The following is a 23570-nucleotide window of genomic DNA, read 5'->3' on the forward strand; positions in this document are numbered from 1 at the left end:
ACACCAAGCGCTCTATTCAAAAGCAAATTAGTCCTCTTTGGACGTCCGTTAAACACGAAGCCTTATATCAAAGGTAAAACCAAAGTAAATTAGTCCTCTTTGGACGTCCGTTAAACACGAAGCCTTATATCAAAGGTAAAACCAAAGTAAATTAGTCCTCTTTGGACGTCCGTTAAACACGAAGCCTTATATCAAAGGTAAAACCAAAGTAAATTAGTCCTCTTTGGACGTCCGTTAAACACGAAGCCTTATATCAAAGGTAAAACCAAAGTAAATTAGTCCTCTTTGGACGTCCGTTAAACACGAAGCCTTATATCAAAGGTAAAACCAAAGTAAATTAGTCCTCTTTGGACGTCCGTTAAACACGAAGCCTTATATCAAAGGTAAAACCAAAGTAAATTAGTCCTCTTTGGACGTCCGTTAAACACGAAGCCTTATATCAAAGGTAAAACCAAAGTAAATTAGTCCTCTTTGGACGTCCGTTAAACACGAAGCCTTATATCAAAGGTAAAACCAAAGTAAATTAGTCCTCTTTGGACGTCCGTTAAACACGAAGCCTTATATCAAAGGTAAAACCAAAGTAAATTAGTCCTCTTTGCGGCGTCCGTTAATGAAGAAGAACAATAGCAGCACTAGCCTGGGTTCCAGTTCCAGGTTCCAGGTTCCAGTCCTCTACGATGCTGCAGTATAGGATGCTTACAAGTAGGCCGTTAGTTACCTCTACGAAAACATGGAGATGGTTTCTGCCCGACAGCAACGATTCAAAGTATATGTGAGTAGTAAAGAGGTGTTCTTAAGTGCAGCGTAATTGGTGATCGTCTATTATTCAACGAGGCACTTGAAGCCGAGGGGTTGTGATAGGGGTTAGTAGGGCCGTGGAGGATGGATGCTGCCATCGTGTCATGTTGGGAGTCAACGGATCACCCTCACGCTCCAAGCTCCGACCAGGAGGGCTGGCTGGCTGGCTGACTGACTGACTGACTGACTGACTGACTGACTGACTGACTGGCTGGCTGGCTGGCTGGCTGGCTGGCTGGCTGACTGACTGACTGACTGACTGACTGACTGGCTGGCTGGCTGGCTGGCTGACTGGCTGGCTGGCTGGCTGGCTGACTGACTGACTGACTGACTGCACACACAGGTACAGTATGTATTAACAGTTTGACTCTTTCCCTGCTGAACACGCTAAACCCTCCTTTTGTGGTAAATGGTACATTTATATAGCGCCTTCATCCAAGGTGCTTTACATAGATTGTGCATTACATTCACCCATTCACACACACATTGCTTTGGAAGCCATGCAAGGTACCAACCAGCACATCGGGAGCAATTTGGGGTTCAGTGTCTTGCCCAAGGACACTTCGACATGTAGACAGGAGGAGCCTGGATTCGAACCGCCAACCCATGGATCATTGGACGACCTGCTCTACCTCCTGAGCCACAGTCGCTCATGTTTAATTCGCCGTTTTTTGATAACTTTTAATCCATTGAGACCTGGAACGCATCCATGTCACGTTAGCGTTTAACCACATTAACCATTAACCCATTTTGGGGCGGGAACCCCTTTTGGTGTTTTAAACATTGTTATAATTTAGCTATTGAAAAATAGCAGATCTACAAACTTGTAGGTCTGCTATTTTTGAAAAATCGTTGAAATGTGCCTCAAATCTTTCCGAAAATTGTCATGATTTAGAAAACTTTTTTTTTAAAATTTCGACGTCAGGCCTGAATGGGTTAAGACATACGCGGTTTCCCTCGGACATTGTGAAGAGGATGCCGTAACCGGAAATCGACTGGCTTGCAAGGGCTTCTGGGAAACTGAGGCCCAATGAAAAGTCGACGGTGGGCAATGGCCGCATCCATCTCACTCTGTTCTGTGTTGTTGTTTCGCGGCAATGGGATATGTTTCGACTCGGTAACAACCTCCGCGCGAGTCTCATGAAATGGAGGTACAGCTACGACGTGGTGACTCTTCAAAAGTTAGTGAAAAACTTTGGCAGGGAATCTATCTTTATTATGGATTATTATGGGAGTCAACGTGTTAATAATGCATGGATGTACAGTACAGTACAGTACAGTACAGTACAGTACAGTACAGTACAGTACAGTACAGTACAGTACAGTACAGTACAGTACAGTACAGTACAGTACAGACTGATTTTGTGACCCAGTTGTCACTAGATGGTGGCCAGCATAAGGTAGGGCAGGAGTCATAAGCGCTCTCTCTCTCTCTGTGTGTGTGTGTGTGTGTGTGTGTGTGTGTGTGTGTGTGTGTGTGTGTGTGTGTGTGTGTGTGTGTGTGTGTGTGTGTGTGTGTGTGTGTGCGTGCGTGCGTGTGTGTGTGTGTGCGTGCGTGCGTGCGTGTGTGTGTGCGTGTGCGTGTGTGGTGACAGGTCTCTGCATGGTGCTGTGTGACCAGCATTCTATATCAAACACATTTGAATATTTCATCAGCTTGTGCATCTATTTCTGGCCATGCACACGCACGCACACACGCACGCACGCACGCCCGCACGCACATGCACACACGCACACACAGGCAAGTAACAAGTAATTAGGAACCCAGCAAGCCAAATGACGTCATGATGATGTTATGCTGATGTCCTCCGGTGACGTTCAGGACTAGGCCAGATCACAGCCCATATGGGGATGATCTTTACGTTCAGGACTAGGACCAGATCACAGCCCATATGGGGATGATCTTTACGTTCATGACTAGGCCAGATCACAGCCCATATGGGGATGATCTTTACGTTCAGGACTAGGACCAGATCACAGCCCATATGGGGATGATCTTTACGTTCAGGACTAGGCCAGATCACAGCCCATATGGGGATGATCTTTACGTTCAGGACTAGGCCAGATCACAGCCCATATGGGGATGATCTTTACGTTCAGGACTAGGCCAGATCACAGCCCATATGGGGATGATCTTTACGTTCAGGACTAGGACCAGATCACAGCCCATATGGGGATGATCTTTACGTTCAGGACTAGGCCAGATCACAGCCCATATGGGGATGATCTTTACGTTCAGGACTAGGCCAGATCACAGCCCATATGGGGATGATCTTTACGTTCAGGACTAGGCCAGATCACAGCCCATATGGGGATGATCTTTACGTTCATGACTAGGCCAGATCACAGCCCATATGGGGATGATCTTTACGTTCAGGACTAGGCCAGATCACAGCCCATATGGGGATGATCTTTACGTTCAGGACTAGGCCAGATCACAGCCCATATGGGGATGATCTTTACGTTCAGGACTAGACCAGATCACAGCCCATATGGGGATGATCTTTACGTTCATGACTAGGCCAGATCACAGCCCATATGGGGATGATCTTTACGTTCAGGACTAGGCCAGATCACAGCCCATATGGGGATGATCTTTACGTTCAGGACTAGGCCAGATCACAGCCCATATGGGGATGATCTTTACGTTCAGGACTAGGCCAGATCACAGCCCATATGGGGATGATCTTTACGTTCAGGACTAGGCCAGATCACAGCCCATATGGGGATGATCTTTACGTTCAGGACTAGACCAGATCACAGCCCATATGGGGATGATCTTTACGTTCATGACTAGGCCAGATCACAGCCCATATGGGGATGATCTTTACGTTCAGGACTAGGCCAGATCACAGCCCATATGGGGATGATCTTTACATTCAGGACTAGGCCAGATCACAGCCCATATGGGGATGATCTTTACGTTCAGGACTAGGCCAGATCACAGCCCATATGGGGATGATCTTTACGTTCAGGACTAGGCCAGATCACAGCCCATATGGGGATGATCTTTACGTTCAGGACTAGGCCAGATCACAGCCCATATGGGGATGATCTTTACGTTCAGGACTAGGCCAGATCACAGCCCATATGGGGATGATCTTTACGTTCAGGACTAGGCCAGATCACAGCCCATATGGGGATGATCTTTACGTTCAGGACTAGGCCAGATCACAGCCCATATGGGGATGATCTTTACGTTCAGGACTAGGCCAGATCACAGCCCATATGGGGATGATCTTTACGTTCAGGACTAGGCCAGATCACAGCCCATATGGGGATGATCTTTACGTGCAGGACTATAGGCCAGATCACAGCCCATATGGGGATGATCTTTACGTTCAGGACTAGGCCAGATCACAGCCCATATGGGGATGATCTTTACGTTCAGGACTAGGCCAGATCACAGCCCATATGGGGATGATCTTTACGTTCAGGACTAGGCCAGATCACAGCCCATATGGGGATGATCTTTACGTTCAGGACTAGGCCAGATCACAGCCCATATGGGGATGATCTTTACGTTCAGGACTAGGCCAGATCACAGCCCATATGGGGATGATCTTTACGTTCAGGACTAGGCCAGATCACAGCCCATATGGGGGTGATCTTTACGTTCAGGACTAGGCCAGATCACAGCCCATATGGGGATGATCTTTACGTTCAGGACTAGGCCAGATCACAGCCCATATGGGGATGATCTTTACGTTCAGGACTAGGCCAGATCACAGCCCATATGGGGGTGATCTTTACGTTCAGGACTAGGCCAGATCACAGCCCATATGGGGATGATCTTTACGTTCAGGACTAGGCCAGATCACAGCCCATATGGGGATGATCTTTACGTTCAGGACTAGGCCAGATCACAGCCCATATGGGGATGATCTTTACGTTCAGGACTAGGCCAGATCACAGCCCATATGGGGATGATCTTTACGTTCATGACTAGGCCAGATCACAGCCCATATGGGGATGATCTTTACGTTCAGGACTAGGCCAGATCACAGCCCATATGGGGATGATCTTTACGTTCAGGACTAGGCCAGATCACAGCCCATATGGGGATGATCTTTACGTTCAGGACTAGGCCAGATCACAGCCCATATGGGGATGATCTTTACGTTCAGGACTAGGCCAGATCACAGCCCATATGGGGATGATCTTTACGTTCAGGACTAGGCCAGATCACAGCCCATATGGGGATGATCTTTACGTTCAGGACTAGGCCAGATCACAGCCCATATGGGGATGATCTTTACGTTCAGGACTAGGCCAGATCACAGCCCATATGGGGATGATCTTTACGTTCAGGACTAGGCCAGATCACAGCCCATATGGGGATGATCTTTACGTCTGTCACCAGTTAATATAATAATCACCGTACCCGAGCTCATGCTTCCTTCCGTGCATGAGGAGTGAGCAGGCTGCTTCTTATCACCTGACAGGGGGGAGGTTCCCATGCAACCATGCAGTTCCCTTCCCCTCCATCAGGCGCCACGGCTGACCAGGGGGATAATATAGCTTATTCTGGGCCAGATCTGACGATATGTGACCGGGTCTGGCAAATAGGCCCTCATCTCGACCAGAGTAATATTTCAGTTTTTTACAGATTATTAAAGTACAGAATGTAAGCTTTCATATGATGTATCATTCAGTGAAATTGGAAAATATTTGAAGGAGATATGACATTTTATAATGATTGTGCCGTTTTACCCAAAGCTGAGAAAATCCCCTTTGAATGTTCACAACATTTCAACACCTAGAGCTGGCTAGCCTACTTTGACTTATAAATGTATACATTTAATTTGCCCAAATCAATAATCTGTTGGAATGAAAACCTTCTTCAACATTCAAACTGTGTTAATATGGAAAAAAAACGAAAATCACAAAAAAAATAAAAATAGTTTATTTTAGATTTTCTGCCTTTTCATTATAGGCGAGATGAGGACCATTTTGCTAGACCTGGTCACATATGACTCTCTGATTCATCCAGGGACGTCCTTAATAGTGGGCCGAATTTGTGTTGGTTGAAATCAGGTGATATTCTGGGCCAGACGTGACTACAGTCTTGGCTAGCCTGAGCTATAATGTAAGGTGCTATAGGTTTGTGGTCTATAGAGGGGCGGGTCGCGGCAGTTGCGATGCTATGCTACTTTTTCTGGGGATTTCGTTGTTGTTGTTGTTGTTGTTGTTGTTGTTGTTGTCCCACTTTGAGAGCCACATGTACGTTTGCATCACTACTTCAACTACATCCTCCCTTCATTCACCATCATTTCCATCAACTGGAGCAGAAAGTAACAGGATGTCGCGCTGCTCCCGCTGCCACAATCTCCTCAATGTGCTCTCACCCTTTGCTTATACAGGTCACTCTGACTTCATACCGCCACACCGAGGCGCCCCGCTCCGCGGGGACCCTAGTCCACATGCACTATCGATCACTCTGAACACCAAACGCACTGAACAAAGTGACTCAGGAAGAGGCTGAGAAAAAAGAACGTGCGTGAAGCTTGATCACGACGCATCGCAATGCGACAGCCTCGTAAATCGACTTTTCTTTGTTTTGTTTTGACAAATATTCTTTGCATGGCCCACAATAGAGGTGACAGGTTCAACATGGACCCCTGTTTGATAGGATTTACAATTACAATTTAGGCATTTAGCAGACGCTCTTAATCCAGAGCGACTTACATTAAGCAAGAACAAAAAAGCATGGGAATACATACATCACATATGTAAAAAGCATGTATCATGAAACATGCATAAGCTAAGAACGTAACTGTGTATGCAATCTCCCGGGACCCCCAATCTACACTGTAAACACAGTCTGTCAGTCAGGGTACAATCTACACTGTAAACACAGTCTGTCAGTCAGGGTACAATCTACACTGTAAACACAGTCTGTCAGTCAGGGTACAATCTACACTGTAAACACAGTCTGTCAGTCAGGGTACAATCTACACTGTAAACACAGTCTGTCAGTCAGGGTACAATCTACACTGTAAACACAGTCTGTCAGTCAGGGTACAATCTACACTGTAAACACAGTCTGTCAGTCAGGGTACAATCTACACTGTAAACACAGTCTGTCAGTCAGGGTACAATCTACACTGTAAACACAGTCTGTCAGTCAGGGTACAATCTACACTGTAAACACAGTCTGTCAGTCAGGGTACAATCTACACTGTAAACACAGTCTGTCAGTCAGGGTACAATCTACACTGTAAACACAGTCTGTCAGTCAGGGTACAATCTACACTGTAAACACAGTCCGTCAGTCAGGGTACAATCTACACTGTAAACACAGTCCGTCAGTCAGGGTACAATCTACACTGTAAACACAGTCCGTCAGTCAGGGTACAATCTACACTGTAAACACAGTCCGTCAGTCAGGGTACAATCTACACAGTAAACACAGTCCGTCAGTCAGGGTACAATCTACACAGTAAACACAGTCCGTCAGTCAGGGTACAATCTACACTGTAAACACAGTCCGTCAGTCAGGGTACAATCTACACTGTAAACACAGTCCGTCAGTCAGGGTACAATCTACACTGTAAACACAGTCCGTCAGTCAGGGTACAATCTACACTGTAAACACAGTCTGTCAGTCAGGGTACAATCTACACTGTAAACACAGTCTGTCAGTCAGGGTACACTCTACACTGTAAACACAGTATGTCAGTCAGGGTACAATCTACACTGTAAACACAGTCTGTCAGTCAGGGTACAATCTACACTGTAAACACAGTCTGTCAGTCAGGGTACAATCTACACTGTAAACACAGTCTGTCAGTCAGGGTACAATCTACACTGTAAACACAGTCTGTCAGTCAGGGTACAATCTACACTGTAAACACAGTCTGTCAGTCAGGGTACAATCTACACTGTAAACACAGTCTGTCAGTCAGGGTACAATCTACACTGTAAACACAGTCTGTCAGTCAGGGTACAATCTATACTGTAAACACAGTCTGTCAGTCAGGGTACAATCTACACTGTAAACACAGTCTGTCAGTCAGGGTACAATCTACACTGTAAACACAGTCTGTCAGTCAGGGTACAATCTACACTGTAAACACAGTCTGTCAGTCAGGGTACAATCTACACTGTAAACACAGTCTGTCAGTCAGGGTACAATCTAGCCTCGCGTTGCGATACTAATATACCACTGCGCTGGGCTGCGTGGGAGGGGCATATATGCAATAGGGGCGGGTTTAGTGTGGCTGCGCCAGGCTAGGTACAATCTACACTGTAAACACAGTCCGTCAGTCAGGGTACAATCTACACAGTAAACACAGTCTGTCAGTCAGGGTACAATCTACACAGTAAACACAGTCTGTCAGTCAGGGTACAATCTACACTGTAAACACAGTCTGTCAGTCAGGGTACAATCTACACTGTAAACACAGTCTGTCAGTCAGGGTACAATCTACACTGTAAACACAGTCTGTCAGTCAGGGTACAATCTACACTGTAAACACAGTCTGTCAGTCAGGGTACAATCTACACTGTAAACACAGTCTGTCAGTCAGGGTACAATCTACACTGTAAACACAGTCTGTCAGTCAGGGTACAATCTACACTGTAAACACAGTCTGTCAGTCAGGGTACAATCTACACCAGGGGTTCTCAACCCGTGGGTCGCAACCCCTCAGGGTTTTTTTTGTTTGTTTTTTTTTGCAACTGAATGGCTTGGATATGGAAATGTACATAGTGCACATAGTACATGCATAAACTTTCCATGATTATATCTGGTTTCAATATTAATTTATGATATATTTTCTCTATTATAGCTCTCGCCTTTTGACCAGAAGTTCATGGTTCGATCCCGGGAACAGCCAACTCAGCGTATGAGTAGCCCGGCTTGGGTGCAGCAAGTCCTGCGGTAAGTACTGGGTGGGAGCTGATGGTAGGTGTGGCGCTCCACCTCAGCAATCCATCTCCCAGGGGTCTAGCACATTGTAACAGGGACAAACTCCATCTCCTTGGGGTCTAGCACATTGTAACAGGGACAAACTCCATCTCCCAGGGGTCTAGCACATTGTAACAGGGACAAACTCCATCTCCCAGGGGTCTAGTGCATTGTAACGGGGACAAACTCCATCTCCCAGGGGTCTAGTGCATTGTAACAGGGACAGACTCCATCTCCCAGGGGTCTAGCACATTGTAACAGGGACAAACTCCATCTCCCAGGGGTCTAGCACATTGTAACAGGGACAAACTCCATCTCCCAGGGGTCTAGCACATTGTAACAGGGACAGACTCCATCTCCCAGGGGTCTAGTGCATTGTTACAGGGACAGACTCCATCTCCCAGGGGTCTAGTGCATTGCAACGGAGACCGACTCCATCTCCCAGGGGTCTATAGCACATTGGAACGGGGATAGACTCCATCTCCCAGGGGTCTAGCACATTGTAACAGGGACAAACTCCATCTCCCAGGGGTCTAGCACATTGTAACAGGGACAAACTCCATCTCCCAGGGGTCTAGTGCATTGTAACGGGGACAAACTCCATCTCCCAGGGGTCTAGTGCATTGTAACGGGGACAGACTCCATCTCCCAGGGGTCTAGCACATTGTAACAGGGACAAACTCCATCTCCCAGGGGTCTAGCACATTGTAACAGGGACAGACTCCATCTCCCAGGGGTCTATAGCACATTGTAACGGGGATAGACTCCATCTCCCAGGGGTCTATAGCACATTGTAACGGGGATAGACTCCATCTCCCAGGGGTCTATAGTGCATTTCAACGGGGACAGACTCCATCTCCCAGGGGTCTATAGCACATTGTAACGGGGACAGACTCCATCTCCCAGGGGTCTATAGCGCATTGTAACAGGGACAAACTCCATCTCCCAGGGGTCTATAGCACATTGTAACGGGGACAGACTCCATCTCCCAGGGGTCTATAGCACATTGTAACGGGGACAGACTCCATCTCCCAGGGGTCTATAGCACATTGTAACGGGGACAGACTCCATCTCCCAGGGGTCTATAGCACATTGTAACGGGGACAGACTCCATCTCCCAGGGGTCTATAGCACATTGTAACGGGGACAGACTCCATCTCCCAGGGGTCTATAGTGCATTTCAACGGGGACAGACTCCATCTCCCAGGGGTCTATAGCACATTGTAACAGGGACAGACTCCATCTCCCAGGGGTCTATAGCGCATTGTAACAGGGACAGACTCCATCTCCCAGGGGTCTATAGCGCATTGTAACAGGGACAGACTCCATCTCCCAGGGGTCTATAGCACATTGTAACAGGGACAGACTCCATCTCCCAGGGGTCTATAGCACATTGTAACGGGGACAGACTCCATCTCCCAGGGGTCTATAGCACATTGTAACGGGGACAGACTCCATCTCCCAGGGGTCTATAGCGCATTGTAACAGGGACAGACTCCATCTCCCAGGGGTCTATAGCGCATTGTAACAGGGACAGACTCCATCTCCCAGGGGTCTATAGCACATTGTAACAGGGACAGACTCCATCTCCCAGGGGTCTATAGCACATTGTAACAGGGACAGACTCCATCTCCCAGGGGTCTATAGCACATTGTAACAGGGACAGACTCCATCTCCCAGGGGTCTATAGCACATTGTAACGGGGACAGACTCCATCTCCCAGGGGTCTATAGCGCATTGTAACAGGGACAGACTCCATCTCCCAGGGGTCTATAGCGCATTGTAACAGGGACAGACTCCATCTCCCAGGGGTCTATAGTGCATTGTAACAGGGACAGACTCCATCTCCCAGGGGTCTATAGCACATTGTAACGGGGACAGACTCCATCTCCCAGGGGTCTATAGCGCATTGTAACAGGGACAGACTCCATCTCCCAGGGGTCTATAGCGCATTGTAACAGGGACAGACTCCATCTCCCAGGGGTCTATAGCGCATTGTAACAGGGACAGACTCCATCTCCCAGGGGTCTATAGCACATTGTAACAGGGACAGACTCCATCTCCCAGGGGTCTATAGTGCATTGTAACAGGGACAGACCCCTGCGTGTTACTGATTGATACCGACAATAAGCCTCTCCTGACCTACTTATCACGCCTGCAGTTGAGACTAAAGGCTCTGGAATGTAAGGAGAACTTACTGTCACCTGCAGAGAAGTCTTGGCTGTCCAGGATGCCGGACTCCTGAAGTGACCGAATGCAGGAATCCACCAGTTCCAAGCCTGTGGTCAGCTCCTCCTCGATGTCCTTCTGGCCATCTGCTCGCACGCACACGCACACACGCACAAGCACGCGCACACACATACAATTATAGCAGCAAGCAAATACATAAATCACAGCTAACTTATAGCTGAGCGGGATTTTGTCCCCCCAGACAAACAGAGTGTAGGTAGAGAGTCTATATGAGGACTCCTCTCATACATGTATACTCTCCTAATCCATAATATATCAGTCCAGGCTGATGTCTCCTCATTGAGGACATATCAGCCTCGACTGATATATTACGGATTGACACTTGCATACTGTATATCGCAATGCCCTTCATCGTTTTCAACAGCTGTCATCTTGGAGGACGAGGTGAATGAAGCGCTTTGCAAAGAGTGCTGCAAAGCTCACCTCAGGTATTCATACTACTTATCGAGCAGTGCAAATATAACAAGTCGGACGCGTGCAGATTTAATCACACCACATCTGGATTTAACTATGCTGGCATTCCTGTGGCAGTTTTTGCACTGGAGTGTTTTTTATCTTTTAATTAGACATCAAACAGCCTCGACGAGGAGGCCTATGGAGATGAGATTAGCACCTTGTTAGTTAACATTCAGTGATTAAACAGAGGGACCAGCATCAGGGGAAGAGAGAGAGAATGTTGAAACAACACATGTACGCTGAGCCAGCACAACATTTTGGGGAATCTACTGTAAGTCCGGTAGGGCCCTGTCGTGAAGGTAGTCTGTAGGTCCTCTCTGTGCAGTTAGTATTTATAGGGCCCGTTGTGCAGTTAGTCTGTATAGGTCCTCGCCGTGCAGTTAGTATTTATAGGGCCCGTTGTGCAGTTAGTCTGTATAGGTCCTCGCCGTGCAGTTAGTATTTATAGGGCCCTGTTGTGCAGTTAAGGCCCCATCATGCAGTTAGTATAGTGCCCCGTCGTGCAGTTAGTCTGTATAGGGCCCCGTCGTGCAGCTAGTTTGTAGGGCCTCGTCATGCAGTTAGTAAATATCGGGCCCTGTCATGCAGCTACAGTAGTCTGTATAGGGCCCTGTCGTGCAGCTTGTCTGTAGGGCCCCGTCATGTAGCTAGTCTTTAGGGCCACATCATGCAGTTAGTAAATATAGGGCCCCGTCATGCAGCCAGTCTGTATAGTGCCCCGTCATGCAGTTAGTCTGTATAGGGCCCTGTCGTGCAGCTAGTCTGTATAGGGCCCTGTCGTGGAGCTAGTCTGTAGGGCCCCGTCATGCAGTTAGTAAATATCGGGCCCTGTCATGCAGCTACAGTAGTCTGTATAGGGCCCCGTCGTGCAGCTTGTCTGTAGGGCCCCGTCATGCAGCTAGTCTTTAGGGCCACATCATGCAGTTAGTAAATATCGGGCCCCGTCATGCAGCCAGTCTGTATAGGGCCCTGTCGTGCAGTTATAGTCTGCCATCTGTTCCAGCGTCTGTCTGTCTGTCTGTCTGACTGACTGGCAACACAGAGGCTAGTTTTAAACTGGGAAGGTTGCCAAGACACAATAGTTTCATAACCCTTGGGGTACAGCCTACTATCTGCACTACACTGGCTGCCAGTCACCTTTACAATAGATGTTAAGATCTTGTTAACTTATCAGGGCCCCTAGACGGTGCAATAGCCTCCCACTGAACTTCACGCACTTGCTACCGTAGCTCCATAACAATTTTTTTAAATGTAGATGTAAATGTAGATGAAAAACCTATTTTTATTATTTAAAAAAAGGCTTTTTAATCCGCTGTAACAGCAGAAATGGGTGAATCTATTATCGTTGATACTGTTATTGTGTGTTGCTGCTGTCCTGTCATCCTATATTTGAGTGGTGTAAACCACTCCAACAACTGGCTTTGTTAGTTTACGTGTCCACGTGTTTGTTCATACCAAACAAATCACACCCGTGTGAACTGAGTGGTGTAAGGTCTTATATAGCCTGTCTGACGTAATGAAATCATGTCTGACGTAATGAAATCACACCCGGGTGAACAGGGTGAACATAGCAACCATGCTCATTTTTTCTGCACAGACTAACAAAGCCAGTTGTAGGAGTGGTTTACACCACTCAAAAATCATGTCTGACGTAATGAAATCACACCCGGGTGAACAGGGTGAACATAGCAACCATGCTCATTTGTTCTGCACTAACAAAGCCAGTTGTAGGAGTGGTTTACACCACTCAAAAATGAGCATGATTGCTATGGTCACTCAGTTCACACGGGTGTGATTTCATTATGTCAGACATTACGTCAGACCACAGCTGATCAGTCTATATAATACCTTACACCACTCAGTTCACACGGGTGTGATTTTTATTGTATTTTTGAGTGGTGCAAACCACTCCAACAACTGGCTTTGTACCCGTGTACCCGTGTTTGTTCGTACCAAAAAAACGAGAATGGTTGCTATGGTTAGTATGTGACGTCACTGACATCACAGATATCACGTCAGAGTGAATCAATCTCTATATAATCAATCTTTATAGTTATTCCTCAACAGATGTTAGGCATAGTGGCAAAAAAAACGAGCATGGTTGCTATGGTTAGTATGTGACGTCACTGACATCACAGATATCACTGTTGAGACTGAATTCATGCGGAGAGTACTTATGACACAGATGCTTTCCTGGTTATAATGTACAGTAACTATAACAATAAATGTGTAGTTGCACCACTCAGTTCACACGGGTGTGATTTTTTATTTACAAATTGTTTATTATTGTTTGATAAAAAGTTGTTAAAGGACCACTTCACCACTTTTCAACCTATCTTCATATACTAGGTCCTCACTAACAATCATGAAAAAATGGCGCAATTTTTATCTGCTCGGTCTGTGTCTCATAGGAGGGATGTGGGCAGTTCAGAAACCGTCCTCCAGTGACATCATCGATGGGGAATACAAGCTAATAGAAACTGCAGGCTTTCTAGTCCTGAAAAGTTGCAATGCGAAAATGGAAGCCATCGTTCTCACGATAATGAAAATCTAAACATTTTTTTAAGAAAAATCTTGTTTAAAAAAAAGATCTGCTTAATGATGATGTCACTGGAAGACGTTTTACTAAATTGCCCACAGCCTTCCTATGAGACACAGACTGAGTAGAAAAAAATCGTGCCATTTTATCATGATTATTAGTGAGGACCTATTATATGAAGATAGGTTGAAAAGTGGTGAAGTGGTCCTTTAAGCACTTTGTAACTTTGTGCGAGATATATAATGGTTATTATTATAATTCTCTTATCGATAGATGGAGACAGAGATACAGAGAGAGAGAGAGAGAGAGAGAGAGAGAGAGAGAGAGAGAGAGAGAGAGAGAGAGAGAGACATACATAGAGACACATAGAGAGAGAGAGACATAGAGACACATAGAGACACATAGAGAGAGAGAGAGGCCTGGCAGAGACAGAGCCAGGGCTTTAGTGAGTGGATTTAAGAGTCTGAGCTTTTATTGACTTCTTCTTCTAACTGATGCAATAAGACTAACGTCCTGCTGCTGTTAGTGGAACGTTTCCCTACAGCAGTCTGAGACATCAGCCTAGATTTACACTGACACGCACGCACGCACGCACGCACGCACGCACGCACGCACGCACGCACGCACGCACGCACGCACGCACGCACGCACGCACTCAGCTATACACTCTCAGCTAAGGGGTCCTTGACCTGAATAAACAAAAAACAAAAAAGCCTTGAAGACCCCGGCTGTATAGTAAAGGAAAGGGGAGGAGGGGGAAATAAAGAGAGAGTTGATTGATTGATTGATTGATTGATTGATTGATTGATTGATTGCCGTTAGGCTTGTTTCCGTTGTGGTCCTTTTGGGGAAAGGGGACATGGGAAGTAACAATACAAAACAGACAAAAACTAAATGCCTTTGTATTTTGACAAAGAAACAAAAACACAAAAAAGGTAAAAATAAAAATAAAATAAAAACAACCAAATAACCAATAAAAACTAGATTTATTTTGTTTGTTTGTTTTTTGTCTTATTTTTTTAACCTATTCTAATCTAAAAGGTCAGTACATGCATTTAAAAATGTAGGTCATGTTAATCAGCCCAACCATCTTTTTAATGTGAATTTAAAGTTTTGGAAGGAACCGATCACTTGAGTCTGGAAGGCAAGTCATTCCACTGAACTGCTGCTGAATATAGAGAGAAAGATGTTTTTCCCATATTGCTGTAAAAAATGGCAGGGCGGAACCCTGTCATTTCTTCTGGGTTCTAAACCACTTCTTCAAGCCTGCAGCCTTCATGATGTGTTTGTGTTTGGAGGCCTGAAGAGCATCGAGAGTATAGCGCTGCTTAACCCCCCAGATCTCACACACAGCACACACGCCGTGGGAGAGCCTTTCCTCTCCGTTCCGTCCGTCCTATAGCCTAGTCATGTGGAGCGTGAACGCTCCCGCTCCTCAGCGCTGCCAATCAAAAGGCTTTGTTCGCCATGAGGTCGCCGACCGTGGCCTACGAAACCATCAATCCACCTCCAAACGTCCAACTTGTCTCAGGCTGGGCCGAGTATAGACACAGTCTGAGACACTCGGAGAGAGACGAGAAAACAGTTTCGAAACAATTAAGCCCCGCAAGACAAGACTTATGGTTGAATAAAGAGAGCAACAGCTTAAATGCCTTCAGTTCAGACAGCTATTTTTACAACTTGTCGAGTGTGCCGCAGTGATCATCGCTGCATGCCAGAGGAAGAGTTCTTGTACTCGAAAATGCGTTTCTGAGACGTGCACGATGCCGTGTGAATGCGTTGCTGAGACGTGCACGATGCCGTGTGAATGTGTTGCTGAGACGTGCACGATGCCGTGTGATTCTAAGCCAACTGTCTGTTCTCGTTCGCCTATAACAACAAAAAGCTGTACAACTAAATAGCTGTTTGAAGGCATTAAATATATTCCTTTTGCTTTGGATTTTTGCCTCCAAGGACTACAGTATACCCACTTATTCTGTGTGAATAAAAGAGAAAATAATATACACGGGGAGGGAAGGAGGGAGAGAGAGAGAGAGAGAGAGAGAGAGAGAGAGAGAGAGAGAGAGAGAGAGAGAGAGAGAGAGAGAGAGAGCCAGAGACAGAAATATAACAGGCATCCCTGGTGTGTTAACTTGGGAGGGGAGAAAACTTCAGTTACAATTTTCAACCTGATAACTTTATACAAATTATATGTATATCGGTCAACAGCGAAGCCGCCGAAATCGAGAGACTGTGAAGTTCAACGTGGTCTCCACAGACCTTCGTCACATAGTTTTATAGTTCAACATGGTCTCCACAGACCTTCGTCACATAGTTTTATAGTTCAACATGGTCTCCACAGACCTTCGTCACATAGTTTTATAGTTCAACATGGTCTCCACAGACCTTCGTCACATAGTTTTATAGTTCAACGTGGTCTCCACAGACCTTCGTCACAAAGTTTTATAGTTCAACGTGGTCTCCATAGACCTTCGTCACATAGTTTTATAGTTCAACGTGGTCTCCATAGACCTTCGTCACATAGTTTTATAGTTCAACGTGGTCTCCACAGACCTTCGTCACATAGTTTTACAGTTCAACGTGGTCTCCACAGACCTTCGTCACATAGTTTTATAGATCAACGTGGTCTCCACAGACCTTCGTCACATAGTTTTATAGATCAACGTGGTCTCCACAGACCTTCGTCACATAGTTTTATAGTTCAACGTGGTCTCCACAGACCTTCGTCACATAGTTTTATAGTTCAACGTGGTCTCCACAGACCTTCGTCACATAGTTTTATAGTTCAACGTGGTCTCCACAGACCTTCGTCACATAGTTTTATAGATCAACGTGGTCTCCACAGACCTTCGTCACATAGTTTTACAGTTCAACGTGGTCTCCACAGACCTTCGTCACATAGTTTTATAGTTCAACATGGTCTCCACAGACCTTCGTCACATAGTTTTATAGTTCAACATGGTCTCCACAGACCTTCGTCACATAGTTTTACAGTTCAACATGGTCTCCACAGACCTTCGTCACATAGTTTTATAGTTCAACGTGGTCTCCACAGACCTTCGTCACATAGTTTTACAGTTCAACGTGGTCTCCACAGACCTTCGTCACATAGTTTTACAGTTCAACATGGTCTCCACAGACCTTCGTCACATAGTTTTATAGTTCAACATGGTCTCCACAGACCTTCGTCACATAGTTTTATAGTTCAACATGGTCTCTACAGACCTTCGTCACATAGTTTTATAGTTCAACGTGGTCTCCACAGACCTTCGTCACATAGTTTTACAGTTCAACGTGGTCTCCACAGACCTTCGTCACATAGTTTTATAGTTCAACGTGGTCTCCACAGACCTTCGTCACATAGTTTTATAGTTCAACGTGGTCTCCACAGACCTTCGTCACATAGTTTTACAGTTCAACGTGGTCTCCACAGACCTTCGTCACATAGTTTTATAGTTCAACATGGTCTCCACAGACCTTCGTCACATAGTTTTATAGTTCAACGTGGTCTCCACAGACCTTCGTCACATAGTTTTATAGTTCAACGTGGTCTCCACAGACCTTCGTCACATAGTTTTATAGTTCAACGTGGTCTCCACAGACCTTCGTCACATAGTTGTATAGTTCAACGTGGTCTCCAGACCTTCGTCACATAGTTTTATAGTTCAACGTGGTCATGTAATTAGCCTCCACCCCCCCATCTGAAAATATGTTGTTCCAGGGATCCACCCCAGAAGCAAAGATTTTAGTTAAAATGTTCACTTTGTAATAATAATAATAATATTCAAAGATTTGAGGCACATTTTCACGATATTTCAAAAATAGCAGATCTACAAGTTCTTAGCGCGACACTCGGTGCCGCGCTATGAACTTGTAGATCTGCTATTTTTCAACAGCTAAAGTATAACATAATGCTTTAAAACACCAAAAGGGGTTCCCGCCCAGAATGGGTTAATCCAGAGCGATTTACAGTAAGCCGAGAACAACACATGGTAATACATCAAATACATAGAAATAGTCATCAAGGATCATAAGTGAGCTCAAGTTTAATGTTTCTGACGTCTTGATTTTTGTTGTCCTTTATGTTTGCTGTTTATAACCTGTCACACTTTGTAACTATTATGTTTGGAAAGGTGCTACGTATATAAATACAATTAATTCATTCATTCAAGAAACTAACATCCATCTAACAGTAGATCTGATTGCAATGGGAAGTTCAGTCCATAGTTGTTGGAGCCAGAAGGGAATACATGCATGTAGGCTATACTCAAGTTCTCATTTTTGTTATATATTTTGTTGTTTATTTTGTATATCACTTATTTGCCCCTGAACCTATACTTTTCCATGTTATTTGAGTTACCGGAAGTAGTAATTGTGTGATTGTTCCGGAACCTTTAAATAGTGTAGTTTAACGTACGACGCACGAGTGTGTAACACCAACGCTTCCGCTCGTTCATGAGCGTTTGAACGTGCAGTAAGACAGACATGTTCGTTCTTGAAGTGTTTCTTAACCCATTTTGACCTGAGATCAGATTCTAAAAATGTCTTCTACATCCTGACAGTTTTCTGAAAAAGCTATGTTTCTATGTCAGTGGTTCTTCGATTTTTCAAAAATAGCAGACCTACAAGTTCGTATGAGCTTGTAGGTCTGCTATTTTTCAATAGCTAAAGCATAACATAATGCTAACACCAAAAGGGGTTCCCACCCAAAATGGGTTAATCATGGTATCTAGTCAACATTATATGGTTTGAATAGTGGGTTAATTGTATTGCTTTATTGCAGTTTGTGTTGCTGTGAATCTGTCGTGGGCACTTGGATTCACCCCCCCCCCCCTTGAGTCTATATACAGCCAGCAAGGTGTGTTATTTGTATTTTATTTTGTTTCGCATTCATTTACTTGTATTGTACAATGTTATGACTTGATTTGATGTTAATACGAGTGTTTGTTTGTTTATGCTTTATTTTATGTAGTTCGACGGTTGGTATTTGAGCTGTGACAAGAGCTTGAATAAATCCACTCAGTATCCAGAACTACTGTGTCGTTTTATAGTACTGTACTTACTTTACTGGAGTATTTTGATATCAATACCAATTTCCTTTGTACTTTTACTCAAGTCAATTTTGAATCCCGCGGACTTGTACTATATATCTACAGTGCAGTATTGGAACTACTTTGAGTACTTTTCCCTCCTGCTGCTCGACTGCGATGAAACAGACAGACGAGAATTACAGCCAGAGAGAAGTGTTTACTATACTATAGAGCAGGGGTTCTCAACGTTTTTGGCCGGGGACCCCCGGAAATGCTTTGGCAATGTCTCGGGACCCCCGCCCCGCCCCCTCCCGACCCCCAATATAAATTGACTGCTACAATAACCTTAAACCATTTTGGGCGGGAACCCCTTTTGGTGTTTTAAGCATTGTTATAATTTAGCTATTGAAAAATAGCAGATCTACAAGCTCATAGCGCGCCACCGAGTGGCGCGCTATGAACTTGTAGGTCTGCTATTTTTGAAAAATCGTGAAAAACAAACAAAAAGAAAATCTCTTTTTTTTTTTTTTTTTTTTGAAAATAATTTGGGGACCCCCTAAAATAATTTGGCGACCCCCCGAGGGGTCGCGACCCACGGGTTGAGAACCCCTGCTATAGAGTGCTTTATAATGCCGAGTCATTACCTTGGTTGTTCCAGCGAAACTTCTCGTCTGCCGAACTGAAAAAGAGGAAGACAAAAAGGACAAGGTCAGAACACACTTAAAAACCTGGGGCTAAAAACATTTGAATGAAATCTCATGCAAAGGCTGTAAAAAACAAACATACAAAAACAATGATGAATGCGTTCAGCCAGTTTGTTGGTCTCTCTCAACATGTCCTTTACAGACTGGCAAATGGTAAATGGTAAATGGTGCATTTATATAGCGCCTTTATCCAAGGCGCTTTACATAGATTGTGCATTACATTCACCCATTCACACACTCATTCATACACCGATTGCGGCGGAAGCCATGCAAGGTACCAACCAGCACATCGGGAGCAATTTGGGGTTCAGTGTCTTGCCCAAGGACACTTCGACATGTAGACAGGAGGAGCCGGGATTCGAACCGCCGACCCATGGATCATTGGCAGCGACTGACGCGCCTTTTTCTATGACAGGCGTGCGTTTATTAAAAGCCCTTCATGGCCTGGCACGGTGGCACCTCCCTGTATATCTGCCCTCATCCATGGCCTGGCACGGTGGCACCTCCCTGTATATCTGCCCTCATCCATGGCCTGGCACGGTGGCAACTCCCTGTATATCTGCCCTCATCCATGGCCTGGCACGGTGGCACCTCCCTGTATATCTGCCCTCATCCATGGCCTGGCACGGTGGCACCTCCCTGTATATCTGCCCTCATCCATGGCCTGGCACGGTGGCACCTCCCTGTATATCTGCCCTCATCCATGGCCTGGCACGGTGGCACCTCCCTGTATATCTGCCCTCATCCATGGCACGGTGGCACCTCCCTGTATATCTGCCCTCATCCATGGCCTGGCATCTCCCTGTAAATCTGCCCTCATCAATCCCCCCCCCCGACTCCACTAGGTCACTCAGATGAGCGGACCAGATGGTCCTGAAGATCCCTCCCACTCACCTGAAATCAAGCAGCGACCGTGCCTTCTCGGTCGCTGCACCCAGACTGTGGAACACTCTGCCATGAAGGCTGGCTGGCTGCACCCTCTTTTAACCCATTTTGATGGGCTGATGGCGATTAAAAAAAAGGCTTCTAAATCCTAATAGTTTTCTGAAAAACCCATGTTTCTATGTCAGTTGTGCTCAACCTTTTTCATGTCAAGGACCCCCAGAATTATCTCTATTGGGCCACGGACCCCCATCTCAAAATATGTAGTTCCATGCAGGGACCCCCCAGAAGCAAATATTTTAGTTAAAAATGTTCGCTCTGAAATATATATTCAAAGATTTGCACTACATTTTCACGACTTTTCAAAAATAGCAGACCTACAAGCTCATAGCGCGCCACTCGGTGGCGCGCTATGAGCTTGTAGATCTGCTAAAATGCGTTAAATCTCGTTTAAAAACACACATGTTCTCCCTGGCCTTTTAAATACCATATGCCCCCCCGTTCTTATCAAGTGTTGTGTTCTCCCCTTTTCTTTAAATAGTATGTTCTCTCTGTAACCTCGTGAAAAATGTTTCTACTGTATTTTATCTTCTATTATCTATCTGTATTTTATCTTTTGTGTATTTCTTCCTACTGTATATATGCTTTGTTGTTATCCTGTCCTCCAGCACTTTGGTCAACCTTGGTTGTTTTTAAATGTGCTCTGGAAATAAAACGGACTTGACTTTATTTTGGACGTGATGGAGAAGTTGATCGAGGGGGATCGATTGCGCAAGCAGATTTTCACGGGCGCGGCCCCGTGTAATTGTCGTGCGCCGCATGCTCGTTTTGTGCACGCGCCCCAGCCGCGGGCGACAAGACGCATGGATTGTGGTGAGCTTTCTCTTTTTTTCTTTCACGCTCCCTACGCCCCTCGTGAGCTGACCTGTGGCTGGTCCAGGCTCCTATACGCGTCCCTGCGCCCCTCGGGGGCTGACCTGTAGCTGGTCCAGGCTCCTATACGCGTCCCTGCACCACTCGTGGGCTGACCTGTAGCTGGTCCAGGCTCCCTACGCGGCCCTGCACCCCTTGTGAGCTGACCTGTAGCTGGTCCAGGCTCCCTACGCGTCCCTGAGCCCCTCGTGAGCTGACCTGTAGCTGGTCCAGGCTCCCTAAGCGTCCCTGCGCCCCTCGTGAGCTGACCGGTCGCTGTTTCAGGCGACAACTCCTGCGTCACTCACTCCCCGACTGAAATGACGTTTAGACGCGGTACTATTTAACCATTCTAAAGCCCAAACCACACCAAAGGGTAGTTTTTATGGTAGACTACAACTCATTGCAACTCAATGAGTTGCATTGGTGTGGTCTTATCTTAAAAACTGTTTTGTCCCAAAAACACAGGTCAGATGCTATATGACCACTATACGTACTCCCAGTTTCCTTTGGTGTGGTTTGGGCTTAAGACTGCAGGGGAAACATCAGGTGTCATCTTGGAGTTTAGCTGTATGTCGTATCTCTGTCTGTCGGGTGGAGTCCAAAACTCTTACATTTTCAGCATTCAAATTCATAAAACGCAAAAGTAGCAGATCTACAAGCACAAAACGTGTCGCTTTGCACCACGTTTCCGAGCTTGTAGATCTGCTACTTTTGATGCTTTCATGTGACGCTGTTGTATGATCAAGTAAGGTGTTCATTTATTTATTTAAAAAAAACTAAATATGGAGATTAATGGAGATAAAAGGTTAATTAATTAATTAATCCTGGCGGGGAAAATATTAAGATCGTTGGCAAACAATCACATGAGGCTTTGAAGTGTTGACAGATCAGTGTTAATTCTTTCTAAATATTTTTGATTCAGTCATTTATAGTCTTAGTCCTATTTAGTATTCTGAAATTGTTTAGTCCAAGTCTAGACTTAGTCGACTAAAATATCAAACACTTATTAGTCTTTTAGTCTAAGTCTTAGTCAACAAAAATAACCCATTTAGGCCTGACGTCGAAATTTAGAAAATGTTTTTTTTCTGAAAAAAAATGTTTCTATGTCAGTGGTTCATGTCAAGGACCCCAAAAATTATATGTAATTGCCCGCCGACCCCCATCTGAAAATATGTTGTTCCAGGGACCCCCCCAGAAGCAAATATTTCAGTTAAAAACTGAAACTCTGAAAGAATATATATTCAAAGATTTGAATTTTTTTGAATTTTCACGATTTTTCAAAAATAGCAGACCTACAAGTTCATAGCACGGCACTCGGTGCCGCGCTATGAGCTTGTAGATCTGCTTTTTTTCAATAGCTAAAGTGTAACATAATGCTCAAAACACCAAAATGGGTTAACACTGTGACAGATGAAGAAGGCGGTGAATCGTCCCCTAAAATGGACATTTATTGACTGCAGCATTCTGGGACCAAACATTCTGGAACCTTCCGCTCTCTCTAAACCGAGGTGTACCTTCCGCTCTCTCTAAACCGAGGTGTTCATTTAACTCTGACCCTTTTGAGGGTCCAGTTTTCCCCCCTCCAGAGTTAAGTTATCACCCTGCAGGTTTTCTTGTGCGTGTGTGTGTGTGCGTGTGTGTGTGTGTGTGTGTGTGTGTGTGTGTGTGTGTGTGTGTGTGTGTGTGTGTGTGTGTGTGTGTGTGTGTGTATGTGTGTGTGCATGAATGCTACCGAGTCCCTCTGGACACACAGGAACAGATGCTATTGAATCATCCCATTGATTCCCTCTATGTGTGCGTGCATACATGCGTGTGCGTGTGTGAGCGCGTGTGCACGGGCGCAAGACAGAGTGAGAGAAGAAAACAGAGGGTATGTGTGCACGTATGAGGGTGCGTGCGTGCATGCGTGTGCGCGACCCTCCATCGGGTAAAGACACCCCTCATTCATCAGGCATTATTAATAACAAACAATGCTGCCCGTGTGCGCGCGCGCGCACGCACGCACGCACGCACGCACGCACGCACGCACGCACGCACGCACGCACGCACGCACGCACGCACACACGCACGCACGCACCGTACGC

The 23570-nt window shown here is 45.6% G+C and overlaps 1 protein-coding gene across 2 annotated transcripts in view; it reads right to left on the reverse strand.

The window, feature by feature from the left end:
• The window catches only part of ctnnd2b (catenin (cadherin-associated protein), delta 2b), a 194432-nt gene that overhangs the window by 123941 nt on the left and 46921 nt on the right, over nt 1-23570 (reverse strand). For both annotated transcript variants that reach the window (XM_079512052.1, XM_079512053.1), the window contains 2 exons: nt 19630-19664; nt 10909-11025 (listed from right to left, as the gene is read on the reverse strand). In XM_079512052.1, coding sequence (XP_079368178.1) covers nt 10909-11025; nt 19630-19664 — 152 coding nt within the window. The remainder of the gene's footprint in view (nt 1-10908; nt 11026-19629; nt 19665-23570) is intronic.

This window comes from Electrona antarctica (assembly GCF_951216825.1).
Source record: "Electrona antarctica genome assembly, chromosome: 1".
Classification (NCBI taxonomy): domain Eukaryota; kingdom Metazoa; phylum Chordata; class Actinopteri; order Myctophiformes; family Myctophidae; genus Electrona; species Electrona antarctica.